Source organism: Eleutherodactylus coqui, chromosome 3 (assembly GCF_035609145.1).
Source record: "Eleutherodactylus coqui strain aEleCoq1 chromosome 3, aEleCoq1.hap1, whole genome shotgun sequence".
In the NCBI taxonomy this organism is placed as follows: Eukaryota; Metazoa; Chordata; class Amphibia; order Anura; family Eleutherodactylidae; genus Eleutherodactylus; species Eleutherodactylus coqui.
In genome coordinates this window covers 145,391,456-145,411,336 of record NC_089839.1, presented here as the reverse complement: position 1 = coordinate 145,411,336, position 19,881 = coordinate 145,391,456, and the positions used below count along the sequence as shown (strand labels likewise).

General features: G+C 49.7%; 1 protein-coding gene across 1 annotated transcript in view; it reads right to left on the bottom strand.

The window, feature by feature from the left end:
- The window catches only part of LOC136621044 (cytochrome P450 2D17-like), a 65,908-nt gene that overhangs the window by 25,444 nt on the left and 20,583 nt on the right, over positions 1 to 19,881 (bottom strand). The window contains exon 4 of the mRNA XM_066596227.1: positions 18,273 to 18,430. Within this exon, the coding sequence (XP_066452324.1) occupies positions 18,273 to 18,430 (158 nt within the window). The remainder of the gene's footprint in view (positions 1 to 18,272; positions 18,431 to 19,881) is intronic.

The following is a 19,881-nucleotide window of genomic DNA, read 5'->3' as shown; positions in this document are numbered from 1 at the left end:
TCAACCTTCCCCCCCCCGTTCGGCGCGAGACAACCCCGATGCAGGGACTTAAAAAAAAAACAGCACAGCGCTTACCTGAATCCCCGCGCTCCGGTGACTTCTATACTTACCGGTTGAAGATGGCCGCCGGGATCTTCTTCCTCCGTGGACCGCAGCTCTTCTGTGCGGTCCATTGCCGATTCCAGCCTCCTGATTGGCTGGAATCGGCACGTGACGGGGCGGAGCTACACGGAGCCCCATTGAGAAGATAAGAAGACCCGGACTGCGCAAGCGCGTCTAATTTGGCCATTAGACGGCGAAAATTAGACGGCAACCATGGAGATGAGGACGCTAGCAACGGAGCAGGTAAGTGAAAAACTTTTTATAACTTCTGTATGGCTCATAATTAATGCACAATGTACATTACAAAGTGCATTAATATGGCCATACAGAAGTGTATAGACCCACTTGCTGCGGCGGGACAACCCCTTTAATACTGAAACTGTTGGCTCTTTAATAAATAATGTAGGACAAATTGTAGAGCATGATGAGGAGAAAGCAAATCCATTAAATTGTTTTTTTCTTAAAAGATGCAAAGTGATAAAGTAAGCTCTCCACTAAATGTCACCAGTCTAACCCAGGAAGACGTGCAGAGTAGAGATGAGCGAGCGCACTCGTCCGAGCTTGATACTCGTTCGAGCATTAGGGTGTTCGAGATGCTCGTTACTCGAGACGAGCACCACGCGGCACTCGACTCCATTACATTTTCTTCCCTGAGAAATTTGTGCCCTTTTCAGGCCAATAGAAACACAGGGAAGGCATTACAACTTCCTCCTGTGACGTTGCAGCCCTATCCCACCCCCCTGCAGTGAGTGGCTGGTGAGATCAAGTGACCCCTGAGTATTTAAATCTGCCCCGCCCGCGGCTCACCACAGACACACGCTAAGAGAGATCAGGGACAGTGCTGCTGATGCTGCTGCTGCTGCTATAGGGACAGTGTTAGCGTCTTCAAGAACCACAACGGTCCTTCTTAGGGCCACAGCTCACCTAGTGCATTACTGTTGTGGCTGCTGTGAGCAGTTTTGCACAATTTTTTTTTAAATGTATATCGGGCGTGCAGGCTGTAGCATTCTCAGGCTTCAGTCTGTACTTGAGTATAGGGGCAGTATTGGTCAGGCAGGGACAGTGGTAGTGTAGAATCCTGTCTACAAGAACCCCAACGGTTCTTCTTAGGGCAACCTGTGACCATGTGCATTTAACTCCGTGGTTGCTGGGAGTTCTAGTACCTCTGCATTGCACAGCCTAGCCTGCGTGCAGCCTTCATTTACAAATATTTTTCTGTCTGTACTTCGCGTAGCCTCACTGCAGTGTGCCTCTAAGTGTACGCCAAGAAACCACACATTTTCTACAACGCTCTGTTATACGTGTGCTGTCTCAGACGTTCACGGTCTGCCCGACGCCCATAGATTGAAAGTGCAGTACACACTGCCTAGCCTCAGCCTGCATTGCAGAGTAAAATAAGGAGATTTAAACAAAAATTGGTTTTTACGGCTAACGGTTGCCCAGTGCATGTGCCTGCGTGGCCTGTGGGACTTCACGTCCATCCAAACTGCATAGTTTACAGCTAGGCCTGCGTGCAGCCTTCATTTAAACATATTTCTGTCTGCACTTTGCGTTGCTTCACTGCAGTCTGCCTCTAAGTGTACGCCAAGAAACCACACATTTTCTACAACGCTCTGTGTTATACGTGTGCTGTCTCAGAAGTTCACGGTCTGCCCGACGCCCATAGATTGAAAGCGCAATACACACTGCATAGCCTCAGCCTGCATTGCATAGTAAAATAAGGAGATTTAAAAAATTATTCCTTTTTAACGGCTACTGGAGACCCAGTGCATTTGCCTGTGTGGCCTGTGGGACTTCACGTCCATCCAAACTGCATAGTTCACAGCAAGGCCTAAGTGCAGCCTTCCTTATAATTTATGGCTTCTGGCTTCATTTAGCGTTACATTACCACTGGCAGCCACCAACTGCGCTGCAATAATTCACAAACATTTTTACACCGCTCTGTCTCTGCTTGATTCTTAATCCAGCATGCTGAGGGGTAGGGGTAGGGGCAAAGGACGTGAAGTCCCAAGTGAGGGTGTGGGCATAGGACGAGTTCCTGGTCCAGGTAAATCGCAGCCGACTGCTGCAGGAGTAGGAGAGAGGACAGTTTCTGCGGTCCCCAGCTTCATATCGCAATTTTTGGGTCCACCTCGTAGACCTTTATTAAAAAATGAGCAGTGTGAGCAGGTCCTGTCGTGGATGGCAGAAAGTGCATCCAGCAATCTATCGACTACCCAGTCTTCTACGCCGTCCACTGCTGCAACTCTGAATCCTCTGGCTGCTGCTCCTCCTTCCTCCCAGCCTCCTCACTCCATGAAAATGACTAGAGATGAGCGAACGTATTCGTCCGAGCTTGATATTCGTGCGAATATTAGGGTGTTCGGGATGTTCGTTATTCGTAACGAACACCATGCGGTGTTCCGGTTACTTTCACTTCCTTCCCTGAGACGTTAGCGCGCTTTTCTGGCCAATTGAAAGACAGGGAAGGCATTACAACTTCCCCCTGTGACGTTCAAGCCCTATACCACCCCCCTGCTGTGAGTGGCTGGGGCGATCAGATGTCACCCGAATATAAAAGTCGGCCCCTCCCGCGGCTCGCCTCAGATGCCTTGTGAGTTAGATGAGGGACAGTGCTGCTGGTACCGGAGCTGCTGTAGGGAGAGAAATAGCAGTTAGTGTAGGCTTCAAGAACCCCAAAGGTCCTTATTAGGGCCAGTAATACCTGTGTGTTGGCTGCTGTTAGCAGTGACTTTTTTTTTTTTTTTCTCAAAATCGCCTCTGCAGAGCGTTGCACCCGGCATTAGGGACAGAAGTCTTGGATAGGCAGGGAGAGTGTTAGGAGTGAGTGTAGCCTTCAAGAACCTCAACGGTCCTTTCTAGGGCCATATTTAACCGTGTGCAGTACTGTGCTGGCTGCTGTTAGCTGTGCTGCATTTTTTTTCCCCCTCAAAATCGCCTCTGCAGAGCATTGCACCCTCCATTGATACTACAGGGAAAGAATTGTGTAGGCAGGGCCACAACACAGTTATTATTCATTGAATATACGCAGTGCTGCCTTTTGGTGTAAAAAAAGGGAAACGAAATCTATTTGTCCTGCCTCTGTCCGTCCTAAGGGCTGTGGACACGTGTGAGCTGCGTGTACAACGTTAAAAAATCAGACGCACCCAGCTACGGTTTACTGCTGGCTTCGCCATTTGCTTTCCTTAATTGGGAAAAAAATACCTGCTCTGCCAGAGTTAATAACTCTGCTACCCTCAAGTTCTGTGACACATTAGCAGGGACACAGCACAGTTATTAAACTTCTCATGTTCATTGAATATACGCAGTGGGTCCTTTTGGTGTAAAAAAAGGGAAACGAAATCTATTTGTCCTGCCTCTGTCCGTCCTAAGGGCTGTGGACACGTGTGAGCTGCGTGTACAACGTTAAAAAATCAGACGCACCCAGCTACGGTTTACTGCTGGCTTCGCCATTTGCTTTCCTTAATTGGGAAAAAAATACCTGCTCTGCCAGAGTTAATAACTCTGCTACCCTCAAGTTCTGTGACACATTAGCAGGGACACAGCACAGTTATTAAACTTCTCATGTTCATTGAATATACGCAGTGGGTCCTTTTGGTGTAAAAAAAGGGAAACGAAATCTATTTGTCCTGCCTCTGTCCGTCCTAAGGGCTGTGGACACGTGTGAGCTGCGTGTACAACGTTAAAAAATCAGACGCACCCAGCTACGGTTTACTGCTGGCTTCGCCATTTGCTTTCCTTAATTGGGAAAAAAATACCTGCTCTGCCAGAGTTAATAACTCTGCTACCCTCAAGTTCTGTGACACATTAGCAGGGACACAGCACAGTTATTAAACTTCTCATGTTCATTGAATATACGCAGTGGGTCCTTTTGGTGTAAAAAAAGGGAAACGAAATCTATTTGTCCTGCCTCTGTCCGTCCTAAGGGCTGTGGACACGTGTGAGCTGCGTGTACAACGTTAAAAAATCAGACGCACCCAGCTACGGTTTACTGCTGGCTTCGCCATTTGCTTTCCTTAATTGGGAAAAAAATACCTGCTCTGCCAGAGTTAATAACTCTGCTACCCTCAAGTTCTGTGACACATTAGCAGGGACACAGCACAGTTATTAAACTTCTCATGTTCATTGAATATACGCAGTGGGTCCTTTTGGTGTAAAAAAAAGGGAAACGAAATCTATTTGTCCTGCCTCTGTCCGTCCTAAGGGCTGTGGACACGTGTGAGCTGCGTGTACAACGTTAAAAAATCAGACGCACCCAGCTACGGTTTACTGCTGGCTTCGCCATTTGCTTTCCTTAATTGGGAAAAAAATACCTGCTCTGCCAGAGTTAATAACTCTGCTACCCTCAAGTTCTGTGACACATTAGCAGGGACACAGCACAGTTATTAAACTTCTCATGTTCATTGAATATACGCAGTGGGTCCTTTTGGTGTAAAAAAAGGGAAACGAAATCTATTTGTCCTGCCTCTGTCCGTCCTAAGGGCTGTGGACACGTGTGAGCTGCGTGTACAACGTTAAAAAATCAGACGCACCCAGCTACGGTTTACTGCTGGCTTCGCCATTTGCTTTCCTTAATTGGGAAAAAAATACCTGCTCTGCCAGAGTTAATAACTCTGCTACCCTCAAGTTCTGTGACACATTAGCAGGGACACAGCACAGTTATTAAACTTAGATTATTCATTCACTAGAGGCAGTGGGGCCTTTCGTTTTCAAAAAAGGGAAAAAATTATATTTGGCCTGCAGTCTTGCGCCAATTTATTTCCTGCCTGTGAAATCAAATCACTGGTAATACAGCATGCTGAGGGGTAGGGGTAGGCCTAGAGGACGTGGACGCGGCCGAGGACGCGGAGGGCCAAGTCAGGGTGTGGGCACAGGCCGAGCTCCTGATCCAGGTGTGTCGCAGCCGACTGCTGCGCGATTAGGAGAGAGGCACGTTTCTGGCGTCCCCACATTCATCGCCCAATTAATGGGTCCACGCGGGAGACGGTTATTAGAAAATGAGCAGTGTGAGCAGGTCCTGTCCTAGATGGCAGAAAGTGCTTCGAGCAACCTATCGTCCACCCGCAGTTCTGCGCCGTCCACTGCTGCAAATCAGAATCCTCTGTCTGCTGCTCCTCCTTCCTCCCAGCCTCCTCACTCCACTCCAATGACACCTGCTCAGCTGCGTGAAGACTCCCAGGAACTGTTCTCTGGCCCCTGCTCAGATTGGGCAGCAGTGGTTCCTCTCCCACCAGAGGAGTTTATCGTCACTGATGCCCAACCATTGCAAAGTTCCCGGGGTCCGGGGGATGAGGCTGGGGAATTCCGCCAACTGTCTCAAGAACTTTCTGTGGGTGAGGAGGACGATGACGATGAGACACAGTTGTCTTGCAGTGAGGTAGTAGTGAGGGCAGTAAGTGCGAGGGAGGAGCGCACAGAGGATTCTGAGGAAGAGCAGCAGGACGATGAGGTGACTGACCCCACCTGGTTTGCAACGCCTACTCAGGACAGGTCTTCAGAGGGGGAGGCAGGGGCAGCAGCAGGGCAGGTTGCAAGAGGCAGTGCGGTGTCCAGGGGTAGAGGCAGGGCCAGACCGAATAATCCACCAACTGTTTCCCAAAGCGCACCCTCGCGCCATGCCACCCTGCAGAGGCCGAGGTGCTCTAAGGTCTGGCAGTTTTTCACAGAGACGCCTGACGACCGACGAACAGTGGTGTGCAACCTTTGTCGCGCAAAGCTCAGCCGGGGAGCCAACACCAACAGCCTCACCACCACCAGCATGCGCAGACATATGATGGCCAAGCACCCCACAAGGTGGGACGAAGGCCGTTCACCACCTCCGGATTGCACCCCTGCCTCTCCCCCTGTGCCCCAACCTGCCACTGAGATGCAACCCCCCTCTCAGGACACGGGCACTACCGCCTCATGGCCTGCACCCACACCCTCACCTCCGCTGTCCTCGGCCCCATCCACCAGTGTAGTTCAGCGCACCGTCCAGCCGTCGCTTGCGCAACTGTTGGAGCGCAAGCGCAAGTATGCCGCCACGCACCCGCACGCTCAAACGTTAACCGTCCGCATAGCAAAATTCATCAGCCTTGAGATGCTGCCGTATAGGGTTGTGGAAACGGAGTCCTTCAAAAGTATCATGGAGGCGGCGGCCCCGCGCTACTCAGTTCCCAGTCGCCACTACTTTTCCCGATGTGCCGTCCCAGCCCTGCACGACCACGTCTCCCGCAACATTGTACGCGCCCTCACCAACGCGGTTACTGCCACGGTCCACTTAACAACGGACACGTGGACAAGCACAGGCGGGCAGGGCCACTACATCTCCCTGACGGCACATTGGGTGAATTTAGTGGAGGCTGGGACAGAGTCAGAGCCTGGGACCGCTCACATCCTACCCACCCCCAGAATTGCGGGCCCCAGCTCGGTGGTGGTATCTGCGGAGGTGTATGCTTCCTCCACTAAAGCACCCTCCTCCTCCTCCGCAACCTCTGTCTCGCAATCAAGATGTGTTAGCAGCAGCACGTCGCCAGCAGTCGGTGTCGCGCGGTGTGGCAGCACAGCGGTGGGCAAGCGTCAGCAGGCCGTGCTGAAACTACTCAGCTTAGGAGATAAGAGGCACACGGCCCACGAACTGCTGCAGGGTCTGACACAGCAGACCGACCGCTGGCTTGCGCCGCTGAGCCTCCAACCGGGCATGGTCGTGTGTGACAACGGCCGTAACCTGGTGGCGGCTCTGCAGCTCGGCAGCCTCACGCACGTGCCATGCCTGGCCCACGTCTTTAATTTGGTGGTTCAGCGCTTTCTGAAAAGCTACCCACGCTTGTCAGACCTGCTCGTAAAGGCGCGCCGGCTCTGCGCACATTTCCGCAAGTCCCACACGGACGCTGCCACCCTGCGCACCCTGCAACATCGCTTTAAGCTGCCAGTGCACCGACTGCTGTGCGACGTGCCCACACAGTGGAACTCTACGCTCCACATGTTGGCCAGGCTCTATGAACAGCGTAGAGCTATAGTCGAATTCCAACTCCAACATGGGCGGCGCAGTGGGAGTCAGCCTCCTCAATTCTTTTCAGAAGAGTTGGCCTGGTTGGCAGACATCTGCCATGTCCTTGGTAATTTTGAAGAGTCTACCCAGGTGGTGAGCGGCGATGCTGCAATCATTAGCGTCACCATTCCTCTGCTATGCATCTTGAGAAATTCCCTGCAAAGCATAAAGGCAGCTGCTTTGCGCTCGGAAACGGGGGCGGTGGAAGACAGTATGCCGCTGGATAGTCAGGGCACCCTCCTGTCTATTTCTCAGCGCGTACAGGAGGAGGAGGAGGAGCATGAGGAGGATGAGGAGGAGGGGGAAGAGACAGCTTGGCCCGCTGCTGACGGTACACCGGCTGATTGCCTGTCATCCTTTCAGCGTGTATGGCCTGAGGAGGAGGAGGAGGAGGAGGAGGAGGAGGAGGAGGATCCTGAAAGTGATCTTCCTAGTGAAGACAGCCATGTGTTGCGTACAGGTACCCTGGCACACATGGCTGACTTCATGTTAGGATGCCTTTCTCGTGACCCTCGCGTTGCACGCATTCTGGCCACAACGGATTACTGGGTGTACACACTGCTCGACCCACGCTATAAGGAGAACCTGCCCACTCTCATTCCCGAAGAGGAAAGGGGTTCGAGAGTGTTGCTATACCACAGGACCCTTGCGGACAAGCTGATGGTAAAATTCCCAGCCGACAGCACTAGTGGCAGAAGGCGCAGTACCGAGGGCAAGGTAGCAGGGGAGGTGCGGAGATCGAGCAGCATGTACATCCCAGGCAGTGCAACAGTCTTTAAGGGCCTGGACAGCTTTATGGCTCCCCACCAAGACTGTGTCACCGCTCCCCAGTCAAGGCTGAGTCGGCGGGAGCACTGTAAAAGGATGGTGAGGGAGTACGTAGCCGATCGCACGACCGTCCTCCGTGACGCCTCGGCCACCTACAACTACTGGGTGTCGAAGCTGGACACGTGGCCTGAACTAGCGCTGTATGCCCTGGAGGTGCTTGCTTGTCCTGCGGCTAGCGTCTTGTCGGAGAGGGTGTTTAGTGCGGCTGGGGGAATCATCACAGATAAGCGTACCCGCTTGTCAACCGACAGTGCCGACAGGCTAACACTCATCAAGATGAACAAAGCCTGGATTTCGCCAGACTTCTCTTCTCCACCAGCGGACAGCAGCGATACGTAAGCAATACGTAGGCTGCACCCGCGGATGGAAGCTACGTTCTCTCTCACCATCCAAAACGGGGACATTTCTGCTTCATCAATCTGTGTCTAATATTCCTCCTCCTCCTCCTGCTCCTCCTCCTGAAACCTCACGTAATCACGCTGAACGGGCAATTTTTCTTAGGGCCACAAGGCTCACTCAAATAATTTTTCTGAACAATTTTTAAAAGTTTCAATGCGCTTAAAAGCGTTGGAACTTTAACTTGAACCAATTTTTCGTTACACTGGGCTGCCTCCAGGCCTAGTTACCACTTAAGCCACATTAACCAAAGCGATTAATGGGTTTCACCTGCCCTCTTGGCTGGCCATGGCCAATTTTTTGGATGTACATTAGTACTGTTGATACAGCAATTTTTGTGGGCCCTCGCCTACAGTGTAATCAAATAAATTTTTAGCCCACCTGCATTACAGCTGACGTTACCTCAGCTGTGTTGGGCAATGCAATGGGATATTTCTATGTACCGCCGGTGGCTTCCTGGCACCCACCCATGCTGTGGGTCCACAGGGAATTATAAATGCATCTGTTTCCACTTGTAAAGAACCCCAGTCTGACTGGGGCATGCAGTGTGGGCCGAAGCCCACCTGTATTACGCACGACATTACTACCTCAGCTGTGTTGGGCAATGCAATGGGATATTTCTATGTACCGCCGGTGGCTTCCTGGCACCCACCCATGCTGTGGGTCCACAGGGAATTATAAATGCATCTGTTTCCACTTGTAAAGAACCCCAGTCTGACTGGGGCATGCAGTGTGGGCCGAAGCCCACCTGTATTACGCACGACATTACTACCTCAGCTGTGTTGGGCAATGCAATGGGATATTTTTGTGTACCGCCGGTGGGTTCCAGGGAGCCACCCATGCTGTGGGTCCACAGGGACTTCACAGTAGGGAGTTGTACCTGCCTGTGTCTATGAATTAAAAACCGCGGTCTGACTGGGGCATGCAGACACCTTGACAGAATGAATAGTGTGTGGCACATAGGTTCCCCATTGCTATGCCCACGTGTGCAGCTCCTGATGGCGGTGGCACAGGATTCTATTTCTCATTGCTTCTGTACAGGATTGTGGGCTATCGCCCCGCCACTTTTAAAGAGGGTCGCTGCCTAGCCGTGCCAACCTCTGCAGTGTGTGCCTGCGGTCCCTCGTCATGGCAGACGCACTTCTAAATAGACATGAGGGTGGTGTGGCATGAGGGCAGCTGAAGGCTGCGCAGGGACACTTTGGTGTGCGCTGTGGGGGGGAGGGGGGGCGGTTGGGCAGCATGTAACCCAGGAGAAGTGGCAGTGGAGTGTCATGCAGGCAGTGATTGTGCTTTGTTGGAGGTAGTGTGGTGCTTAGCAAAGGTATGCCATGCTAATGAGGGCTTTTCAGAAGTAAAAGTTGTTGGGAGGGGGGGGGCCCACTCTTGCCGGTATTGTGGCTTAATAGTGGGACCTGTGAACTTGAGATGCAGCCCAACATGTAGCCCCTCGCCTGCCCTATCCGTTGCTGTGTCGTTCCCATCACTTTCTTGAATTGCCCAGATTTTCACACATGAAAACCTTAGCGAGCATCGGCGAAATACAAAAATGCTCCGGTCGCCCATTGACTTCAATGGGGTTCGTTATTCGAAACGAACCCTCGAACATCGCGGGAAGTTCGTTTCGAATAACGAACACCCGAGCATTTTGGTGTTTGCTCATCTCTAAAAATGACACATTCTGAGGAGCAGGCAGACTCCCAGGAACTGTTCTTGGGCCCCTGCCCAGATTGGGCAACAATGGTTCCTCTCCCACCGGCAGAGTTTGTCGTGACCGATGCCCAACCTTTGGAAAGTTCCCGTTGTCCGGGGGATGAGGCTGGGGACTTCCGTCAACTGTCTCAAGAGCTTTCAGTGGGTGAAGAGGACGATGACGATGAGACACAGTTGTCTATCAGTGAGTAAGTAGTGAGGGCAGTAAGTCTGAGGGAGGAGCGCACAGAGGATTCGGAGGAAGGGCCGCTGGACGACGAGGTGACTGACCCCACCTGGTATAATAAGCCAACTGAGGACAGGTCTTCAGAGGGGGAGGCAATTGCAGCCGCAGGACAGGTTGGAAGAGGCAGTGGGGTGGCCAGGGGTAGAGGCAGGGCAAGAGCGAATAATCCACCAGCTGTTTCCCAAAGCACCCCCTCGCGCCAAGCCACCGTGCAGAGGCCAAGGTGCTCTAAGGTGTGGCAGTTTTTCACTAAGACCGCGGACGCCCGACGAACAGTGGTGTGCAACCTTTTGTCGCGCCAAGATCAGCCGGGGAGCCACCACCACCAGCATGCGCAGGCATATGATGGCCAAGCACCCCACAAGGTGGGACGAAGGCCGTTCACCGCCTCCAGCTTGTGCCACTGCCTCTCCCCCTGGGCCCTAACTTGCCACTGAGATCCAACTTCCCTCTCAGGACACAGGAACGACCGTCTCCTGGCCTGGACCCACACCCTCACCTCCGCTGTCCTCGGCCCCATCCAGTAATGTCTCTCAGCGCAGCGTCCAGCTGTCGCTAAGAGAATCGTTGGAGCGAAAGCACAAATACGCCGCCACGCACCCGCACGCTCAAGCTTTAAATTTCCACATAGCCAAATTGATCAGCCTGGAGATACTCCCCTACAGGCTGGTGGAAACTGAGGCGCTCAAAAACATGATGGCGGCGGCAGCCCCGCGCTACTCTGTCCCCAGTCGCCACTATTTTTCATGGTGTGCCGTCCCAGCCCTGCACGACCATGTCTCACGCAACATCGTACGCGCCCTCACCAACGCGGTTACTGACAAGGTCCACTTAACAACGGACACATGGACAAGCACAGGTGGGCAGGGCCACTATATCTCCCTGACGGCACATTGGGTGAATTTAGTGGAGGCTGGGACCGAGTCAGAGCCTGGGACCGCTCATGTACTACCCACCCCTAGAATTGCGGGCCCCAGATCGGTGCTGGTATCTGCGGCGGTGTATGCCTCCTCCACAAAACCTTCCTCCTCCTCCTCCTCCTGCAACGCAACCTCTACCTCGCAATCAAGACTTGTCACCAGCAGTACGTCGCCAGCAGTCGGTGTCGTGGGGCGCAGCAGCACAGCAGTGGGCAAGCGTCAGCAGGCCGTGCTGAAACTACTCAGCTTAGGAGAGAAGAGGCACACGGCACACGAACTGTTGCACGGTCTGACAGAGCAGACCGACCGCTGGCTTTCGCCACTGAGCCTCCAACCGGGCATGGTCGTGTGTGACAACGGCTGTAACCTGGTGGCGGCTCTGCAGCTCGGCAGCCTCACGCACGTGCCATGCCTGGCCCACGTCTTTAGTTTGGTGGTTCAACGGTTTCTGAAAGGCTACTCACACTTGTCAGACCTCCTCGGCAAGGTGCGCCGGGTCAGCGCACATTTCCACAAGTCCAACACGGACGCTGCCACCCTGCGCACCCTTCGCACCCTGCAACATCGGTTTAATCTGCCAGTGCACCGACTGCTTTGCGATGTGCCCACACGGTGGAACTCTACGCTTTACATGTTGTCCCGGCTCTATGAGCAGCGTAGAGCTATAGTGGAATACCAACTCCAACATGGGTGGCGAAGTGGGAGTCAGCCTCCTCAATTCTTTACAGAGGAGTGGGCCTGGATGGCAGATATCTGCCAGGTCCTTGGAAACTTTGAGGAGTCCACCCTGATGGTGAGCGGCGATGCTGCAATCATTAGCGTCACCATTCCCCTGCTATGCCTGTTGAGAAGTTCCCTGCAAAGCATAAAGGCTGATGCTTAGCGGGTGGAAATGGAGGCGGGGGAAGATAGTATGTCACTGGATAGTCAGAGCACCCTCATGTCTATATCTTAGCGCGTGGAGGAGGAGGGGGAGCAGCCTGAGGAGGAAGAGACAGCTGGGCCGACTGCAGAGGGTACCCATGCTGCTTGCCTCTCATCCATTCAGCGTGTATGGCCTGAGGAGGAGAAGGATATTCAAAGTGATCTTCCTAGTGAGGACAGCCATATGTTGCGTACAGGTACCCTGGCACACATGGCTGACTTTATGTTAGCATGCCTTTCTCGTGACCCTCGCGTTAGACGCATTCTGGCCACTACGGATTACTGGGTGTACACACTGCTTGACCCACGGTATAAGGATAACCTTTCCACTCTCATTCCCGAAGAGGAAAGGGGTTTGAGAGTGATGCAATACCACAGGGCCCTGGTGGACAAACTGATGGTAAACTTCCCATCTGACAGCGCTAGTGGCAGAAGGCGCAGTTGCGAGGGCCAAGTAGAAGGGGAGGCGCGGAGATCAGGCAGCATGTTCAGCGCAGCCAGCGGAACACTCTCCAAGGCCTTTGCCAGCTTTATGGCTCCCCAGCAAGACTGTGTCACACCTCCCCAGTCCAGGCTGAGTCGGAGGGAGCACTGTAAGAAGATGGTGACGCCTCTGCTCCGTACAACTACTGGGTGTCAAAGCTGGACACGTGGCCCGAATTCGCGCTGTATGCCCTGGAGGTATTGGCTTGCCCTGCGGCTAGCGTCTTGTCAGAGAGGGTGTTTAGTGCAGCTGGGGGAATCATCACGGACAAGCGTACCCGCCTGTCAACTGACAGCGTCGACAGGCTTACACTCATAAAGATGAACAAAGCCTGGATTTCCCCAGACTTCTCTTCTCCACCAGCGGACAGCAGCGCTACCTAAAGACCTTTCTCAATCTGTGTATGATATTCGTCGTCCTCCTCCGGCTCTTCCTCCTGAAACCTCTCGTAATCACCGCGAATGGGTAATTTTTCTGTGGGCCAAAAGGCTCATATAACTTTTCCAAATAATATTTATGTTTCAATTCTCATTAAAGCATTGAAACTTCCACCTGAACCAATTTTTTTTTTGACTGGGCTACCTCCAGGCCTAGTTAAAAATTAAGCCACAGTACGCTAAGCGATTAATGGGTTTTACCTGCCCTCTGGGTTGGGCATGGGCAATTTTTCTGAGGTACATTTGTACTGTCGGTACACCAATTTTTCGGGCCCTCGCCTACAATGTAATCCAAGTAATTTTTATGGGCTTCGTCTGCACTCATGGTACACCACTGTGTCTGGGGTTGGCCTACACTTTTGCTACAGAAATGTAACTCTGTTCTGCCTACCTACACTTCTGCCACAGTAATGCTACAGGGGTCTGACTATACTTCAGCAGCAGAAATGTTACTTCGGTCTGCCGATACTTCTGCTCCTGAAATGTTACCTTGGTTTGTGTATACTGTTACTACTGTAATTTTACTAATACTGGGCTCTGCCCATAATGCTTCAACAGAAATGTTACTGGGGCAGGTCTATACTGCTATAACAGAAATTTAACTAATAGTGGGCTCTGCCCATACTGCTTCTACGTTACTGTTACTGGGGTCTGACTATACTGCTACTACTGAAATGTTACAAATACTTTGGTCTCCCTACACTGCTGCCAGGGAAATGCTTATCTGCTGCTTTGCCAATACTGCTTCTACGTTACTGTTACTGGGGTTTGTCTGCACTGCTGGAACTGAAATTTGACTGGGGCATGTCACAACTGATACTACTGAAATGTTACTGGGGTCTGTCAATACTGCTGGAACTGAAATGTTGCTGGAGTCTGTCTAGACTTATACTACTGAACAGTTACTGGGGTCTGTCTATACAGATACTCCTGAAATGTTACTGGGGTCTGTGTATACTGCTGCAAATGAAATGTTAGTGGGGTCTGTCGTCACTGCTGCCAATGAAATGTTACAGGGGTTTGTGCATACTCTTACCGCTGAAATGTTACTAAGTACCGCCGGTGGCTTCCTGGGACCCACCCATGCTGTGGGACCACACGGACTTCACATTAGGGAGTTGTACCTGCCTGTGTATACTTATAAAAAAAAACAGTCTGACTGGGGCATGCAGTGTGGGCCGAAGCCCACCTGCATTTAATCTGTCGTTAGCTCTGCTGTCCAGGGCACTGCAATGGGATATATTTATGTACCGCCGGTGGGTTCCAGGGAGCCACCCATGCTGTCGGTCCACAGGGTCTTCACATAGGGGATTTGTACCTGCTTGTGTCTATGTATTAAAAACCCCGGTCAGACTGGGGCATGCAGTGTGGGCCGAAGCCCACCTGCATTTAATCTGACGTTACCTCAGCTGTGCTGGGCAATGCAATGGGATTTATTTATGTACCGCCGGTGGCTTCCTGGGACCCATCCATGCTGTAGGACCACACGGAGTTGTAACTGCATGCGTCTAATTATAAAGAACCCCAGTCTGACTGGGGCATGCAGTGTGGGCCGAAGCCCACCTGCATTTAATCTGACGTTACCTCAGCTGTGCTGGGCAATGCAATGGGATTTATTTATGTACCGCCGGTGGCTTCCTGGGACCCACCCATGCTGTGGGACCACACAGAGTTGTAACTGCATGCGTCTAATTATAAAGAACCCCAGTCTGACTGGGGCATGCAGTGTGGGCCGAAGCCCACCTGCATTTAATCTGACGTTACCTCAGCTGTGCTGGGCAATGCAATGGGATTTATTTATGTACCGCCGGTGGGTTCCAGGGACGCACCCATGCTGTGGGACCACACGGACTTCACATTAGGGAGTTGTACCTGCCTGTGTATACTTATAAAAAACTCCAGTCTGACTGGGGCATGCAGTGTGGGCCGAAGCCCACCTGTATTTAATCTGACGTTAGCTCTACTATCCGGGGCACTGCATTGGGACAAACTTCAGGAGCAATACAACGCTAATGAGACGTGCACAGCTACGCTAGCATTGGAGTCCGCTGTAGGCCCGCGATCGCTGAGGGTTTGTGCAGAGGCCTATGTCCTGGGTGCAGTGAAAGTCCGCTTCCTGAATAGGATTGCTGAATTTGTGGGCCGAGCCCTATGCCGTGGGCGCGGTGCAAGTCTGCCATGTTTGGCCGCTCAGATCAATTTTTTGTTCATGTCTTGGGTTTCCTAGGACCCACCTATGCTGTTGGTGCAAACTTAGTTCCCATCGCGGTGTTTGACCTGTCTGGCACAAAGACACTGACTGACTTGGGTAGGGGGCAGAGTGCAGATGGCTTTCCCCTTGCGGTGTTGATTGAGCTATGCGACACCTTGACAGAATGAATACTGCGTGGGCACATGGATTCCCCATTGCTATGCCCACGTTTGCAGCTCCTGGCGGAGGTGGCACAGGATTGGATTGCTCATGGCTTCTGTACAGCATTGTGGGCTATCGCCCCGCCCCTTTTAAAAAGGGTCGCTGCCTGGCCCTGCCAACCCTCTGCAGTAGGTGCCTCTGGTTCCTCCTCATGGCAGACGCACTTATAAATAGACATGAGAGTGGTGTGGCTATGGGGCCAGCGTGTGGCATGAGGGCAGCTGAAGGCTGCGCAGGGACACTTTGGTGTGTGCTGTGGACACTGGGTCGTGCGGCGGGGTTGGGCAGCATGTAACCCAGGAGAAGAGGCAGGTGTGTGTCCCGTAGGCAGTGCTTGTGCTTAGTTGGAGGTAGTGTGGTGCTTAGCTAAGGTGTAGCTTACTAATGAGGGTTTGTTCGAAGTAAAAATTGTTGGGGGGGGGGCCACTCTTGCCGCTATTGTGGCTTAATAGTGGGACCTGGGAACCTGAAATGCGGCCCAGCATGTTGCCCCTCGCCTGCCCTATCCGTTTCTGTGTCGTTTCCATCACTTTCTTGGGTTTTGCAGATTTTCACCAATGAAAACCTTAGAGAGCACCGGCGATATACAAAAATGCTCGAGTCGCCCATTGACTTCAATGGGGTTCGTTACTCGAAACGAACCCTTGAGCATCGCGGAAAGTTCGACTCGAGTAACGAGCACCCGAGCATTTTGGTGCTCGCTCATCTCTAGTGCAGAGCCATCTTAAAGAGAGTAAAATAGACAAGTCACTGGCTCCCCTAGGTTTTAAGGGATTTACGTAATGTGGTACACAGACCCTTGTTTCTTATATTTAGGGACTTTATAGTGATGGGGTCTGTTTCACTGGCGCATAGCCAATGTGATACCAATATTCAAAAAGTTGTCAAAAAGTAAATTTGGAAATTATAGGCCGGTAAGTCTTCCATCTGTTGTGGGTAAAATGTTTGAAAGGTTTCTAAGAGATCCTATCATGAAGGACCTCAAGGAAAATAGGTGTATAACTCCATATCAACATGGGTTTATAAGAGATCACTTCTGTCAAACCAATCAGATCAGCTTCTACGAGGAAATAAGTTCTAGACTGGACCAGAGAGAGTCACTGGATCTTGTGTATCTGGACTTTTCCAAAGTGTTTGATGCTGTGCCGCATAAAAGGTGGATATATAAAATGAGAATGCTTGGTGTGGGTGAGAATGTGTGTAAGTGGGTAAGTAACTGGTCAGTGATAGAAAGCAGAGGGAAGTTATAAATGGTACATACTGATTGGGTCACTGTTACTAGTGGAGCACCACATTGGAGGAGTTACCATTACTAGTGGGGCACCATAGGCCCTATTCTTTTTAATATATTTATTAATGACTTTATAGAGGGTTTACACAATTAAATATCAATATTTGCAGATGACACAAAATTATGTAAAGAAATTAACACAAGAGAGCACGCAAGGAAATTGCAAGAGTATCTGGATAAGTTGGGGCTTGGGCAGAAAAGTGGCAAATGTGATTTAACACTGATAAATGTAAGGTTATGCACATGCACAGAGGAAACAGATGTCACTGTTACACACTAAATAGGAAGCCCTGACATGGAAAAGGTCTTGGGGATTTTAGTTAGCTGTAAGCTTAACTGGAGCAACCAGTGCCAGGCAGCTGCTACCAAGGCAAATAGGATCATCGGGTGCATCAAAAAAGATATATGGGCACATAATGAGAACATTGTTCTTCCTCTTTATACGTCACTGGTTAGACCACACATAGAATATTGTATATAGTTTTGGCCACTGGTACTCAAGAAGGACATATCAGAGCTTGAGTGGGTACAAAGGCGGGCAACTAAAGAAATAAACTTAATGGGTGGACTACAATACCCAGAGAGGCCATCAAAATTGTGATTATTTAGTTTAGAAAAAAGATGATTAAGGGGCAACCTAATAGCTATGTATAAATATATCAAGGGTCAGTACAGAGATCTCTCCATCATCTATTTAAACCCAAGACTGCAACAAGGGGAAACACTCAGGGGACAATACAGAGATCTCTCCCATCATCTATTTATACCCAGTACTGTAACAAGGGGCGCTCTAATAACTATGTATTATATATCAGGGGACAGTACAGCGATCTCTCCCATCATCTATTTATACCTAGGACTGTGGCTGTAACAAGGGGTCGCCCTCTATGTCTAGAGAAAAGAAGGATTCTACACAACATAGAAGGGGGTTCTTTACTTTAAGAGCAGTGAAACTACGGTACTCTCTGCCTGAGGATATGGTCATGGCGTATTTGATAAGAGAGGGGCCTGGACAACTTTCTTGAGCAATACAATATTGTATGTTATAATCATTAATAAACTTCAAAAGAGTTGGTGATTCGGGGATTATTCCAATTGTCAGATTGGAGTCAGGAAGAAATTTTTTCCCCTCATTGGGTGGTGGAGGGGGGGGGGATTAGTCTGAACTGAATGGACACGTGTTTTTTGGGCCTAACATACTATGTAAATGATCATAAGCGCTCATCTGAACGTTAACCTCACTTGCTTTTTTCCAGCTTGGTTCAGAGAGATGTACAGACTCCATAACAAGTTTAAGGATTACATACATCACTCACCGATAACAGCTGTATGGGCGCAGTGAACAGTTAAGTGCTTCTGCCCATTTGTATTAGCAATAGATTGGGATCTCCCCAATCCAAACCTTTGCCATAGAAATACACCCTGGTCACCCTCTTAAATTTTATGGTAGTGATTATTGCAGTAAGCAGATATTAGTGCCATCTAATGCTTTAAAAGTTTTAAAGTACCTGGGCCAAGATTCCAGATTCGGCCTTCAGGGCTGCATCAAAGAGGCGTAAAAGTCTTTGGAATTTCGCGTCATCATACTCAAACCGATCTCCAAATGCAATTGAACAGATCACATTAGCAACGGCATTGTTTATGAAGAACTGTGGATTAAACTGATCTGCAGAGAACAAAATAAAGACATATGTGGGCTAAATCACATAAGGTGACAAGGCATTGATAATCGTGTGTTTAACCCCTCAATGACCAGCTGATTGTAGGCTCCAATTACCAACTAATTTTTCAGCTTTTTTCATTGTCGCATTTCTAGAGCTGCCATAATTGTGGGGCATCAATAATGTATAGCATAACTTATGTATAAACATTTTTGGAGGGCGATTGTAAACAAAAAAAATTTCCTCCATCTTTTTCGGATGTCATTTTTACGGTGTTCAGCATGCAGAATAAATGATGTAATAACCTTCTCTGCATCAGCATTATTATGACGATGCCAAGTACTTGATGTCTTTCTGGAGAGGAAGGATATTATAGGTTATAAATTTTAGGTTAATTGTTAATCCGGGTATACAGGCAGGTAGGAACTATTAGGGTTGATCCAGGGAACAGTCTGATTGCCATTAGGGAGTCGGGAAGGAATTTTTCCCCCAAAAGGGCTAATTGGCTTCTGCTCTTGGGGTTTTTTGCCTTCCTCTGGATCAACACAGGAGGATAGACAGGCTGGACTAGATGGACATTGTCTTCATTCAGCCTTACGAACTATGTTACTATGTAAGTTTATATAGTTTTTTTTTTAATATTTTGCTATTTTTGAACACTAAAATTCTCTCTATAAAATGTGATTTTGTGTAGCCGCATTCAAAACTTTTTGGCAGGATGAGCTGAGTTCATTGATCCCATTTTGGGAACATAACAACATTTTATAGTGTTCACTGCAGTATACATATGTGAAATTAATTCTATGGAGTTAGTAGAATTATATAAAAAACATTAACTTAGTTTTTTTAATGTTTTTTCCTGTTAATGGTGCTGTGTAAGGGTTTTTTTATAGTATGATTTGTACTTTTTAATGGTACTATCTGGTAACTCATAAGGCCTTTTGATCCCTTTCTATTGTTTTAGTGAGATGAGATATGCAAAATTACCTATTTTGGCCATGTTTTTTTAATATATGCTTTTAATGGCATTCACCGTGTGGGTTAAATAATAACATTTTTATGAACATGGGCAATAACAAAATGTGTAATTTTTTTTTTTGCACCTTATTGTTTAAAATATTTTTTTACTTCTTATTTCTGTCACACTATAATACACTGCAATACACTTCAATATTGAAGTGAATTATATTCACCAATAAGACCCTGTCTCTAGTTGCACTTCACAAGCTGTCATAGATGACAGATCTGGAGGCCATTTTCAAGCCTCCAGGTGTCATAGCAAAACTCTAGCACCCCACAATCAAAATGCAGGGAGTCCGATGGGTGACAGAAGGTGTCACAGTTGCAATGGCCACTTTATTTAAAGGTTTAAAGAGCTGAAGCCTGCCTATCATCAGAAAGTGGAGTCCCTGATCCTATATTACATAAAGGAAGATGTTTCACTCTTGCCAAACCT